General features: G+C 41.8%; 1 protein-coding gene across 6 annotated transcripts in view; it reads left to right on the forward strand.

Moving 5' to 3' along the window:
- Positions 1 to 13,735, forward strand: part of fancc (FA complementation group C) — a 40,460-nt gene that overhangs the window by 3,645 nt on the left and 23,080 nt on the right. For all 6 annotated transcript variants that reach the window (XM_029638296.2, XM_065011693.1, XM_029638291.2 and 3 more), the window contains 3 exons: positions 389 to 608; positions 4,528 to 4,615; positions 4,717 to 4,811. In XM_029638296.2, the coding sequence (XP_029494156.1) occupies positions 429 to 608; positions 4,528 to 4,615; positions 4,717 to 4,811 (363 nt within the window). In that variant the 5' untranslated portion in view covers positions 389 to 428. The remainder of the gene's footprint in view (positions 1 to 388; positions 609 to 4,527; positions 4,616 to 4,716; positions 4,812 to 13,735) is intronic.

Below are 13,735 nucleotides of genomic sequence, written 5' to 3' on the forward strand. Positions count from 1 at the left end.
TCTGGCTGCTCGAATGGAATACAGGGTGAGGACAAATTCACTTTGTCCCAGATGGGCCATATGTTTGAAGAGCCTTGTTGTGATTTTTACTGCTTCTGTCACTTTGCAACACCCACAGAACATGTTATTGTTCTACTTCAGCCCTCCATGCCTCTGGAGAAGGGTTGCACTATTCTGGTAACTTTCCCAAAATCCACAGGTTTTCCCAAAATCCCAGATAGAATACTCCTGGAATTGGTAGGAAGTACGGGAATCCTCCATACGGGATTTCTGGAAAACTTGAAAATGTTGGGAATTTTGCAACCCTACTTTGGATCCCTTGTCCTGCTAGCACAAGGAATAGTGTTCCCTGAGCCGTGTATCATATCTGTCTGTTTGTCTTCCATAGACCCTGCTCTGCAACAGGCTGCCCCAGCCCCAATAGCACCATGTCCCAGGCCCAGATGGGATCCATGGCTGGCCTAAAGCCCCAGGAGGTAGCCTTCTGGCTAGGAAAGGCAGTGGAGTGGGGCCAGACTGAGAGCCCAGACACTCAGAGAGACACCAGCCTCCACCTGGGCCCTCTCAGGGCCTTCCTCCAGCTCCTCCTCACAGACATACACATGCGGGTAAGTGGACAGTGCCCTGCTCCATCCCAAACAACCCAACACCCATTTTTCTGGCCCCTTCTCCTGTCTGCTAGCATATTTGAATGTATCAGATAGGTGGATCATATTGCTAAGCTACTGTACATTGAATGGGTAGGAGAAGAGGAACGGGTAGTGTCTGGACCAGATCAGGGGCCATATGTTTTAAGCTTCTCAGAATAAGAGTGCTGATCTAGGATCAGATGCCTGTCCCCTGTCCACTTAATCTCATTCATTGTGATCTAAAAGGCAAAACTGATCCCATGTCAGCACCAACTCTGAAAGGTTTAGAAGAGTTGTGGATTGTGTGTAAGAACAGACTCACTGACAGAACACCCAGGCTCATCCAGTTAATTAGTGCAGTTCATCAATTAGGCTGATCCATTAAGAGCTCGGTTGAAGCTCTATGCTACTGTAAACATTAACAGGCCCCCCCCCCCTCCACACACCTGAGGTCTCCCTCTCTAACACTGGCTGGTCTGTGTGACTAGTTGGCAGTGCTGCAATGTTGAGTTAGCCAGCTAATAGTTGTCAGGGGACTGCCAACACTAACCTAATGTATCCTCAAGTGTACCAGATTTTGGAGAGGGGGGAGTGACTGTGAGGATCCAGTGTTAGAGGGGCTGTACCTTCCAACTAACCATCATGCTCTTTCTATCTTTTCAATCTTTTTTTCTCTTTCTAATTTCTCTCTCTGTCTCTCTCTCCATATATATATATTTCTCCCTCCATCTCTCCCTCCATCCCAATGTGCTCTCCAATCTCAGAAAACATTTTAGAAAAAGGCTCGCTGCCGTTATCCACGGAAGAGGAGGTATTGAAAACAGGTGTCAATAATGTTGACTTTTTTCTTTTTTTTTTTTTTCACACAATTGTATTATTATAAAATATATCTATATTTTTTTGCATACAATACAGCACGGTATTTGAATTATTTATTTTCTACAGTAATATTTGCTCACCTTTATCAAGGGGTCAATCATTTCAACCCCACTTTATGTCAGCCCCAGGGTGAGAGCATCTGCAATGTGAAAGGGAGGGAGGGAGGGAGAGAGTGAATGAGTGTGAAGGAGAGAGGGAAGGATCGCTTAATTGGAGTGAAATCCTTTCCCGGCAGAGGGCTCATAAAAGAGTGGTTAAGTAAAATACTTCTCGGCACCAGTGTTGCCTTCTTTGATGACTAGAAGACTTTATTGTGGCTTTCGCCTCGAGGATGAAAAAAATATTCCAATTAATATCCATTTCCTAATTTGCTTTGGGTTAGGACCCAAGGAGCTGTATGTGTGTTTGGTTTTCCTTCTGGCTGGTGGGGGCCTGCTGGATACACTCATATACACACTCACTTAAGAGTCAGCATTACAAGTCTGTATGCGTGTGTGTGTGCATGCATGTGCGAACGAGTGAGTGTGAGTTGGTGTCAGTGTGTGCGTGACAGTGTGTGCATACGTGGAGTACGCAGCTCTTAGATACTTACTTATACCACTGACACCTTCCATGAGAATGAATGTCTCCAGTACTGCCCAGGGAGGCAAGGGTTGAGTCTCAAATGCACCCCATTTCCCTGTACACAGTAGTGCACCACTTTCAACCAGGGCCCATAGTAGTGCACTATAGATCAGTGGATTGACGTTGCTTTGTCATATCTTTGCCCTGATGACATCGTTGGACAGACAAAGGGTCCCATAAACTCCCTGTGATCACCACGTAATCAGCCACTTCTGTTCCTAGATGTCTGGGTATGCACAGTAGATACAGCATGTCTAAAGCTCTGCTTTTAACGAGGGACAGTATTAGTGTGCCCAGTCACTAACGTGATGCTGATTTGGCTCTCTGGTAATTGGTGATAATTATTTTCTGTTGCGACGGCTCATTCTTTCTTTCTTTGAGGCCTGTATGGTATGTTTCAATAGCCTCAAACTGTAATAAAGATCTTATTGTAAATAAATATTCCTTCTGGGTTGCGTCATACAAGGGGGGCGCGCACACACACACACAGGCGTGTCATGTTAAACTGAGACCATGTGTTATGTACAGGATTGAAAAGAGTGTGACGCTTTGAGTGTGTTCCAGTGTACAGTACATTGGCAGGGCGAGCACATGTTGAAGTGATGCATAGAGGCCATCGAAAAGAAATGCGACAACAGTACCGCCCTGGCTGTGTCACACGCAAGATGCTAGGTCTACATTTTTAAGAGATGCTACATCGTTAACGCCCCAGGTTCCAATGAATGACATCAGGGACTCTGTTTAAGACTGGAGAAATACATGCTTCCTTCCTTCCTCTCTACCTTGGGTAACCATAGGTTGGAATTAGGTTGGTAACCTTGCTTTCTCTTATCAAATCAGGTAGAGATCAGTGATTTCTGAACATTCCGTAGCGTCACACCCTTCTGAACAGACCCTTTGTGTCATTGGTCAGTATTAAGCTAGCAACGACTAGCTGCCATTCCCTACAGTGTTCTGCTACAAGCTCTCCATTTTTAATTGGCTGGAGAGAAATGTTTTAAATGGCCCCTTGTTGCTGTGAGCTGAAGAGTCTTCCACGCACAACCAGATGCTCGCTTAAAAAAGCACACACACTCACACACTTGCGTACAGTTTGTAAGCGGGCAAAGCTGAGCCCCAACACCCCAAACTACCTGGCCCGTCACACCCATCTGTTTTGTGTATCTCTCACACTTCTCAACACATGATGTGTTCTCGCTCTGGGGGAAAATTAAACCCAGGAAATGTTTATGGGTGAAATGTGAAAAACAAACTTGTACTAAACTTATGAATGCTTTGTTTTTAGTTTTTTTACTCTAGTTACTTAAGATTGCCAGGACCCACTTGTGCAATCTGTTTGGGAAACCCTATCATGGTACTATATATGCTACAGGTCACACTGTAGTTGTGTATGCTACAGTACACGCTGTAGTTGTGTATGCTACAGTACACGCTACAGTACACGCTGTAGTTGTGTACGCTACAGTACACGCTGTAGTTGTGTACGCTACAGTACACGCTGTAGTTGTGTACGCTACAGTACACGCTGTAGTTGTGTACGCTACAGTACACGCTGTAGTTGTGTACGCTACAGTACACGCTGTAGTTGTGTATGCTGTTCTATGTGAGAAATGAAGTGAAGATCTCGTACAATGCTGTGTACTACTCCCTTCACAGAACAGCGCAAACTGGCTCTGACCAGAATAGAAAGAGGAGTGGGAGGCCCTGGTGCACAACTGAGCAAGAGGACAAGTACATTAGTGTCCAGTTTGAGAAACAGACACTTCACAAGTCCTCAACTGGCAGCTTCATTAAATAGTACCAGCAAAACATGAGTCTCAACATCAACAGTGAAGAGGTGACTCTGGGATGCTGGCCTTCTTGGGACAGCCTTGGTTTGGCCCACCGGACAGAGGAACTCTGCCCAGAAGGCCAGCATCCCGGAGTACCTCTTCACTGTTGACGTTGAGACTAGTGTTTTGCGAGTACTATTTAATGAAGCTGCCAGTTGTGGACTTGTGAGGCGTCTGTTTCGGTAGATATTTGCCGTTTCCACCTAGAATAGGAATGTACATTATTAACAATGTCTACACTGTATTTCTGATCAATTTGATGTTATTTTAATGGGCAAACAATGTGCTTTTCTTTCAAATACAAGGACATTTCTAAGTGACTCAACTTTTCAACGGTAGTGTATGCTACAGTACATGGTAGTGTATGCTACAGTACATACAGTCAGTTATAGGGTATTGTCCCAGATGGCACCCTAATCCCATGCACTACTTTTGAACAGATGGGTCCTGGTTAAAAGTAGTTCATTACATAGGGAATAGGGTGGCATTTGGGACACAGCCTTGGTTTGGCCCAGTCATGTTGGTGTGGAGTGTGTTAGTGTCCGTGCTTTGTGCGTTTCCAGAGCTCCACCACAGAGACCATGAGGACTATTCCCTTCGTAGGCCAGTTCCTCGGCCGCCTCTGCTGGAACCCCTATGTCACTGTGGATGGTGAGTGGACTGTCAATAGGGTATGGTTCGGTGGATGGATGGATGGATGGATGCCTTGCCTAATGTGTTATCTTGTGTTTTGTTGTGTGTCCTGTGTTCAGCTGAGAGCCGCTCACTCCTGCTCCAGAGTCTGTGGAGTCTGTATTCAGAGGAACCTCATAACGCTGTTGAGAGGAAGGCCAACCAGTGGATACGGGTAATAATCTATCAATATATCAATCATTCTATCCCTTCATCAATCATTTTTGTATGCTCAAAAAAACAAAAACATTTAGCACTTACACCTGTGTCCTTGTCTATGATTCCATAACTTACAGTGAGACATACAGTACCAGTCAAAAGTTTGGACACCTACTCTACTCATTCAAGGGTTTTTATTTATTTTGACTATTTTTACATTGTAGAATAATAGCAAAGACATCAAAACTATGAAATAACACATATGGAATCATGTAGTAACCAAACAATTGTTAAACAAATCAAAATATATTTGAGATTCTTCAATGTAGCCACCCGTTGCCTTGATGACAGCTTTGCACAATTTTTTGGCATTCTCTCAACCAGCTTCACCTGGAATGTTTTGCCAGCAATGTTAAAGGAGTTCCCACATATGCTGAGCACTTTTAGGCTGCATTTCCTTCACTTTGCGGTCCAACGAAGTCCAACTCATCCAAAACCATCTCAATTGGATTGAGGTCGGGTGATTGAGGCCAGGTCATCTGATGCAGCACTCCATCACTCTCCTTCTTGGTCAAATAGCCCTTACATAGCCTGGAGATGTGTTGAGTCATTGTCCTGTTGATAAACAAACGATAGTCCCACTCAGCGCAAACCAGATGGGATGGAGTATCGCTGCAGAATGCTGTGGTAGCCATGCTGGTTAAGTGTGCCTTGAATTCTAAATAAATCACTGAGTCTCACCAGCAAAGCACCATCACACCACCACCTCCATTTCTCACGGTAGGAACATACACATGAGGAGATCATCCGTTCACCTACTCTGTGTCTCACAAAGACATGGCGGTTAGAACCAAAATTCTCAAATATAGACTCATCAGACCAAAGGACAGATTTCCACTGGTCTTTGACCATTGCTCGTGTTTCTTGACCCAAGAAAGTCTCTTCTTCTTATTGGTGTCCTTCAGTAGTGGTTTCTTTGAAGCAAATCGAAAGTCTCCTCTGAACAGTTGATGTTGCGTTATGTCTGTTATTTGAACTCTGTGAAACATTTATTTGAGCTGCAATTTCTGAGGATGGTAACTGTAATGAACCTATCCTCTGCAGCAGAGGTATCTCTGGGTCTTCCTTTCCTGTGGTGGTCCTCATGAGAGCCAGTTTCATCATAGCACTTGATGGTTTTTGCGACTGCACTTGAAATGTTCCGTATTGACTGACCTTCATCTCTTAAAGTAATGGTGGACTGTCGTTTCTCTTTGCTTATTTGAGCTGTTCTTGCCATAATATGAATTTAGCCCTATTTGGTAAAATACCATCTTCTGTATACCACCCCTACCTTGTCAAAACACAACTGATTGGCTCAAGTGCATTAAGAATGAAATTCCACAAATTCAGTTTTAACAAGGCACACCTGTTAATTAAATAGCATTCCAGGTGACTACCTCATTATGCTGGTTGAGAGAATGCCAAGCGTGTGCAAACCTGTCATCAAGGCAAAGGGTGGCTACTTTGAAGAATCTCAAATATAAAATATATTTTGATATTTTTACAATTTTTTGATTACTATGATTCCATATGTGTTATTTCATAGTTTTGATGTATTCACTATTATTCTACAATGTAGAAAATAGTACACAAAGAAATACCCTTGAATGAGTAGGTGTGTCTAAACCTTTGACTGGTAGTGTATACTTTAACAGCCATAGTAAATTCTCTTAAAGCAAAGAGTATTTTGTATGGAGTGATTTGAGTGCCAACAGAAACTGTATTTGTAATCAATATCTTTGAATTTTTATGCACAAATTGATTAATTGAATTCATAAATGTAACTTGTATTTCATGATTTGAAACTAAATTGAATGGATATTGCATTCAATTTTAAAATCAAATGTAATTGGTTGTGTACACATATTTTGCAGATGTTATTGAGGGTGTAGCGAAATCCATATTGTTCCTAGCTCCGACAGTGTTTTCGGGGCAGAGGTCCTGAGTTCAAGTCTCCATATGAGCTGAAATAGGGGGAAGCAGTATTTAGTATTTATTAGGATCCTCAATAGCCAAGGCAGCAGCAGCTACTCTCCCTGGGGTCCAAACAGGATTAAAACAATTACATCACAACAAAACAACAGCCTTTGTCAAAAACACAACAATATATCGTACAAGATATTACATATTTACTCTATTATTACACATTTACAATATACCATTTTTTTTAATACTTACATTTATTTACACTACAATATTGTAATGTTTGTGTGTAGAGTGTGTGTGTGTTTCAACACAGTGAGGTGTTTTTTTTATGTCTGATTTCACTGCTGGCTTGAGTTACTTGATGTGGAAGTGAGTTCCATGTAGTCATGGCTCAATGTAATACTGTGTGTTTCCAAGAGTCTGCTCTGGTGGCATGTCTTGTGGGGTATGTATGGGTGTCTGAGCTAGGGTTGAATGGCAGGAACCCGGTTACCGAGATTTACCACCCAAAACCACAACCTTTTCCCAGGATAAGTAACTGCGAGAAACCGGTAAATTATAATGAATTGAAGAGCATGGTGTGAAATGGAACTGTTAAATGATATGAGATGTCTAAATCTGGCTTCTCTACAGCCTCTGCATGATGAGACATCAACGCTCAGGGTGGGGACAGACAGTCCATCTCAGTATGGAGCACAGTTCACAATGCATGTATTTTCTTAGCATAGGCTGTACTACAGTAATATAAAGGCCGAATGTGTGTCTTAATTTACCCATCTCCGTCTGGCTTTCGGGGGTCACCTTATTTTGTAATTTTAAAGATTTTTAAAAATGTTTTATTGCAGCTGCAGAGTTTTAAAACAGCTTATCACTCAAATATTGTTGGTGCATGCATGAGCGCACTCTCGCAGTCTTTCTCTCTCTCCACCAATTCAAATTGCATCCAAAATACATCATCCTGTTCTAGATTGATACTTTATTTAGCCTGATAGATGTCCTAGCCTACCTCTTTCAGGTAATAGTCAATGCAGTATTAGCCTTATATTTAGCTAATTAATAATGGGTTATGTATAATAAGCTTCTAATTTATAGCCTTTGTCTCTTGCGCAATATGCACGCACCTGTGCTCTGCTGGCCTCTCCTTAAAAAGCTTTCCTGAGCTCTTGGGAGTCCCATGCTGGAAAAGCAAGACTAGAATAGCTTGCTGGATATTTTTTGTTGTGCATTTCTTATACCAATATATTATTTGAAGAGGGACGCAAGCTCTTGTTTGCTGAATGTTAAATACAGCAGCCAATAGAACTCACGGGTAGTTTGAAAGAAGAGCGAATGCGCGATGGCGGTAGGCTATAGCAGTTATTCATTCGCACCCATAACCTTTCAACCTTTGTGAAGAGAAGAAAGCCTCTGCATCTAATTCTAGTCCTTTATTATTCAACGATGTCATTAGAATGATGACGATAAGGACAACTGAAATTATTTAATTTAACTGTTGAAAGCAAGGAAGAAATTAAGTAACAATCGAGAAAGAAAAAAAGAGGTAGTCTAATAACATTAGGGGAAATGTGAAATGTTACAGTGCATTCGGAAAGTATTCAGCCCCCTTCACTTTTTCCACATTTTGTTACGCAACAGCCTTATTCTAAAATTGATTTAAAAAAAAAATCCCCTCAACCTACGCACAATACCCCATAATGACAAAGCAAAAACACATTTTCAGAAATGTTTGAATGTTTTTTTTTTTTACTGAAAAACAAAGTACCTTCTTTACTTACATAAGTATACAGACCCTTTCCTATGAGACTCGAAATTGAGCTCAGGTGCATCCTGTTTCCATTGATCATCCTTGATGTTTCTACAACATGATTGGAGTCCACCTGTGGTAAATTCAATTGATTGGACATGATTTGGAAGGGGGCACACCTGACTATATAAGGTCCCACAGTTGACAGTGCATTTCAGAGGGAAAAAAACAAGCCTTGATGTCAAATGAATTGTCCGTAGAGCTCCGTAGATTGTGTTGAGGCACAGATCTGGTGAGGGTACCAAACAATTTCTGCAGCATTGAAGGTCCCAATGAACACGGTGGCCTCCATTCTTAAATGGAAGAAGTTTGGAACCTCCAAGACTCTTCCTAGAGCTGGCTGCCCGACCAAACTGAGCAATCGGGGGAGAAAATCCTTGGTCGGAGAGGTGACCAAGAACTCGATGGTCACTCTGACAGAGCTCCAGAGTTCCACTGTGGAGATGGGAGAACCTTCCAGAAGGACAACCATCTCTGTAGCACTCCACCAATCTGGCCTTTATGGTAGAATGGCCAGAAGGAAGCCACTCCAGCCTGCTTGGGAGTTTGCCAAAAGGCACCTAAAGGACTCTCTCAGACGATAAGAAACAAGATTCTCTGGTCTGATGAAACCAAGATTGATTGACGCGTCGCGTCTGGAGGAAACCTGTCACCATCCCTACGGCGAAGCATGGTGGTGGCAGCATCATACTGTGGGGATGTGTTTCAGCGGCAGGGACTGGGAGACTAGTCAGGGTTGAGGGAAAGATGAACGGAGTCAAGAACAGAGCGATCCTTGATGAAAACCTGCTCCAGAGCGCTCAGGACCTCAAGACTGGGATGAAGGTTCACCTTCCAACAGGACAACGACCCTAAGCACACGGCCAAGACAACGCAGGAGGGGTTCAAACCCTTTGTTATGGCAAGCCTAAATAAGTTCAGGATTAAAAATGTCTTACGTCACCATAATAAGTTGCATGGGTTCACTCCGTGTGCAATAATAGTGTTTAACATGATTTTTGAATGACTACCTCATCTCTACCCCACACATACAATTATCTGTAAGGTTTCTCAGTCGAGCAGTGAATTTCAAACACTGATTGAACCATGAAGGACAGGGAGGTTTTCCAATGCCTCGCAATACAGAGTTTAATGTATGTGATAGGAGAACTGAGGATGGATCAATAACATTGTAATTACTCCACATTACTAACCTAATTGATAGAGTGAAAAGATGGGAGCCTGTACAGAATAAAAATGTAAAGACACTAAAGTAATACTGCAAAAAATGTGGCAAAGCAATTCACTTTTTGTCCTGAATACATCGTGTTATGTTCAGGGCAAATCCAATACAACACGCTCCTGAGTACCACTCTCCATCTTTCAAACATAGTTGTGGCTGAATCATGTTATGGGTATGCTTGTAATCGGTAAGGACTGGGGAGTTTTTCAGGATACAAAAGAAACGTAATGGAGCTAAGGACAGGCAAAATCCTAGAGGAAAACCTGGTTCAGTCTGGGAGATAAATTCACCTTTCAGCAGGACAATAACCTAAAACACAAGGCGAAATATACACTGGAGTTGCTTACTAAGAAGACAGTGAATCTTCCTGAGTGGCAGAGTAACAGTTTTGACATAAATCTGACAAATCTATCCTGAAAATCTATGGTAAGACCTGAAAATGGTTGACAGATCTTGAAGAATTAAAAAAAAAAGATCAATGGGCAAATATTGCACAATCCAGGTGTAGAAAGTTCTTAGGGACTTACCCAGAAAGACTTACAGCTGTAATCACTGCCAAAGTTGCTTCTACAAACTATTGACTCAGGGGAGTGAATACATATGTAAATTAGATATTTCTGTATTTCATTTTCGATAAATTTGCAAAAATGTCTAAAAACATGTTTACACTTTGTCATTCTGGGGTATTGTGTCTAGATGGGTCAGAGAAAATATAAATTTAATCCATTTTGAATTCAGGCTGTAACACAACATCTGTAATAAGTCAAGGGGTATGAATATTTTCTGAAGGCACTGTAACTCAATGCTAGTCAGCCTGCAAACTAAACACTTCTAATATAAATACAAAAAATGTGTATAACTAACCGAAGATAGACGACAGCCTGTCCTTTCCAATGGGAACAAATGAGTCATAGTGGGCAGAACAAGCAATAATGGGGTGGGCCAAGCCAAGCACGAGCTAGCGAGATGCTATTGACATGTTCTAGCATTAATTAGCATATTTCCATTAGGGAACACCTACTCTGTGAAGTGCACGTGTGCAATAACTCAATTAGCCTTTGCACTCCTAAACAACACCGATTTTGGAAACGTCTACAAAACTTAGTCAACTCTGTTCTTAACCAATTCTAGTTTTGGTAACAGAGAACTGTATTGCGATCAAATGTTTTCATCGATGAGAGAATTTGCAGAATGTCTGCCAACATCCATCTTCAACAACTGCCGACCACTGGACTTCCTCTAACTACCATATCAATGCCATATTATGTCCCGTGTGGCTCAGTTGGTAGAGCATGGTGCTTGCAATGCCAGGGTTGGGAGTTCGATTCCCACGGGGGACAAGTACGATAAAAAAATTGTATGAAAACGTATCCTACTGTAAGTCGCTCTGGATAAGAGCAACTAAAATGTAATGTAAATAAGTGGAAACGCCAAATGGATGCTTCACATTTATACATCTGGTGAAATATTTGTCTCATTGTTCTAACTGTGATAAATATTGAAGACAATTTGTGGGCTTGCCTCAGCTCAATAAAAAAATGTGTAGCCTACCATAGTCATTTATCTTTAATATATTGAATGAGTGAATTATTTCAAAAAGGCATAAAACTTTGGTTTTAATGTTTCACATCAAGGGTGGTCCATCCTCCAGGAGAGCTACTGGGTGTGCAGGCTTTTATTCCTATCCCCTCTAACAAACCACAATTTAGAAATGAGCTGCTCAATCGAACCTTGATAAACTGACTAATGTGTTTGAGCAGGGCTTGATTAGAAGCCTGCATTCCCAGTATCTCTCCAGACTGAGGGTTGACCACGTGTTTTAGACAGTTGCCTAACAGGTATTCTACTTTGGGGGGTTAAGCGTCTTGCTCAATGACAGGGGATGGAACATGGCATCTGAGAGCAGTCTTCCAGTGTTGAGACACCACCAATTGTTGGTCATGGAAATTTGGTGAAAAGTCATTAAATTCCATCTGTCAAAATGTGTATGAACCCTGAACCAAGCAGTGTGTCCTCCTTTACATTAACTTCCTGATCTCCTACTGGTCAGTTCAAGATCGGTGCAATGTGAAAACGTAGTTTTCTTTACCCCATGTCATTATAATCACACGTAATAATCATTAATCTGAATGATATAATGGCCGTAATATGCTTGTAGCCTCCTCGACAGTGTTGATGAAATACAAACGCTATAGGTGGGATGGAAAAATTACAAGCTCGCAACACACGTTCTTCATTGTAACCACATTGTAACGTCACAAATTCCACTGACAGAGACTCCCGTCACATAGCCTACATCCTCCCTGTAGACAGTCCGAGAGAGAGAGCAAGTGGTTTGGAGGATTGAGGAGATGTTTTGGATAATCAAGTCTTTAAAAAATATATATACAGTGCCTTGCGAAAATATTCAGCCCCCTTGAACTTTGCGACCTTTTGCCACATTTCAGGCTTCAAACATTAAGATATAAAACTGTATTTTTTTGTGAAGAATCAACAACAAGTGGGACACAATCATGAAGTGGAACAACATTTATTGGATATTTCAAACTTTTTTAACAAATCAAAAACTGAAAAATTGGGCGTGCAAAATTATTCAGCCCCCTTAAGTTAATACTTTGTAGCCCCACCTTTTGCTGCGATTACAGCTGTAAGTCGCTTGGGGTATGTCTCTATCAGTTTTGCACATCGAGAGACTGAATTTTTTTCCCATTCCTCCTTGCAAAACAGCTCGAGCTCAGTGAGGTTGGATGGAGAGCATTTGTGAACAGCAGTTTTCAGTTCTTTCCACAGATTCTCGATTGGATTCAGGTCTGGACTTTGACTTGGCCATTCTAACACCTGGATATGTTTATTTTTGAACCATTCCATTGTAGATTTTGCTTAATGTTTTGGATCATTGTCTTGTTGGAAGACAAATCTCCGTCCCAGTCTCAGGTCTTTTGCAGACTCCATCAGGTTTTCTTCCAGAATGGTCCTGTATTTGGCTCCATCCATCTTCCCATCAATTTTAACCATCTTCCCTGTCCCTGCTGAAGAAAAGCAGGCCCAAACCATGATGCTGCCAACACCATGTTTGACAGTGGGGATGGTGTGTTCAGGGTGATGAGCTGTGTTGCTTTTACGCCAAACATAACGTTTTGCATCGTTGCCAAAAAGTTCAATTTTGGTTTCATCTGACCAGAGCACCTTCTTCCACATGTTTGGTGTGTCTCCCAGGTGGCTTGTAGCAAACTTTAAACGACACTTTTTATGGATATCTTTAAGAAATGGCTTTCTTCTTGCCACTCTTCCATAAAGGCCAGATTTGTGCAATATACGACTGATTGTTGTCCTATGGACAGAGTCTCCCACCTCAGCTGTAGATCTCTGCAGTTCATCCAGAGTGATCATGGGCCTCTTGGCTGCATCTCTGATCAGTCTTCTCCTTGTATGAGCTGAAAGTTTAGAGGGACGGCCAGGTCTTGGTAGATTTGCAGTGGTCTGATACTCCCTCCATTTCAATATTATCGCTTGCACAGTGCTCCTTGGGATGTTTAAAGCTTGGGAAATATTTTTGTATCCAAATCCGGCTTTAAACTTCTTCACAACAGTATCTCGGACCTGCCTGGTGTGTTCCTTGTTCTTCATGATGCTCTCTGCGCTTTTAACGGACCTCTGAGACTATCACAGTGCAGGTGCATTTATACGGAGACTTGATTACACACAGGTGGATTGTATTTATCATCATTAGTCATTTAGGTCAACATTGGATCATTCAGAGATCCCCACTGAACTTCTGGAGAGAGTTTGCTGCACTGAAAGTAAAGGGGCTGAATAATTTTGCACGCCCAATTTTTCAGTTTTTGATTTGTTAAAAAAGTTTGAAATATCCAATAAATGTCGTTCCACTTCATGATTGTGTCCCACTTGTTGTTGATTCTTCACAAAAAAATACAGTTTTATATCT

This window comes from Oncorhynchus nerka, linkage group LG27 (genome assembly GCF_034236695.1).
Source record: "Oncorhynchus nerka isolate Pitt River linkage group LG27, Oner_Uvic_2.0, whole genome shotgun sequence".
NCBI lineage: Eukaryota > Metazoa > Chordata > Actinopteri > Salmoniformes > Salmonidae > Oncorhynchus > Oncorhynchus nerka.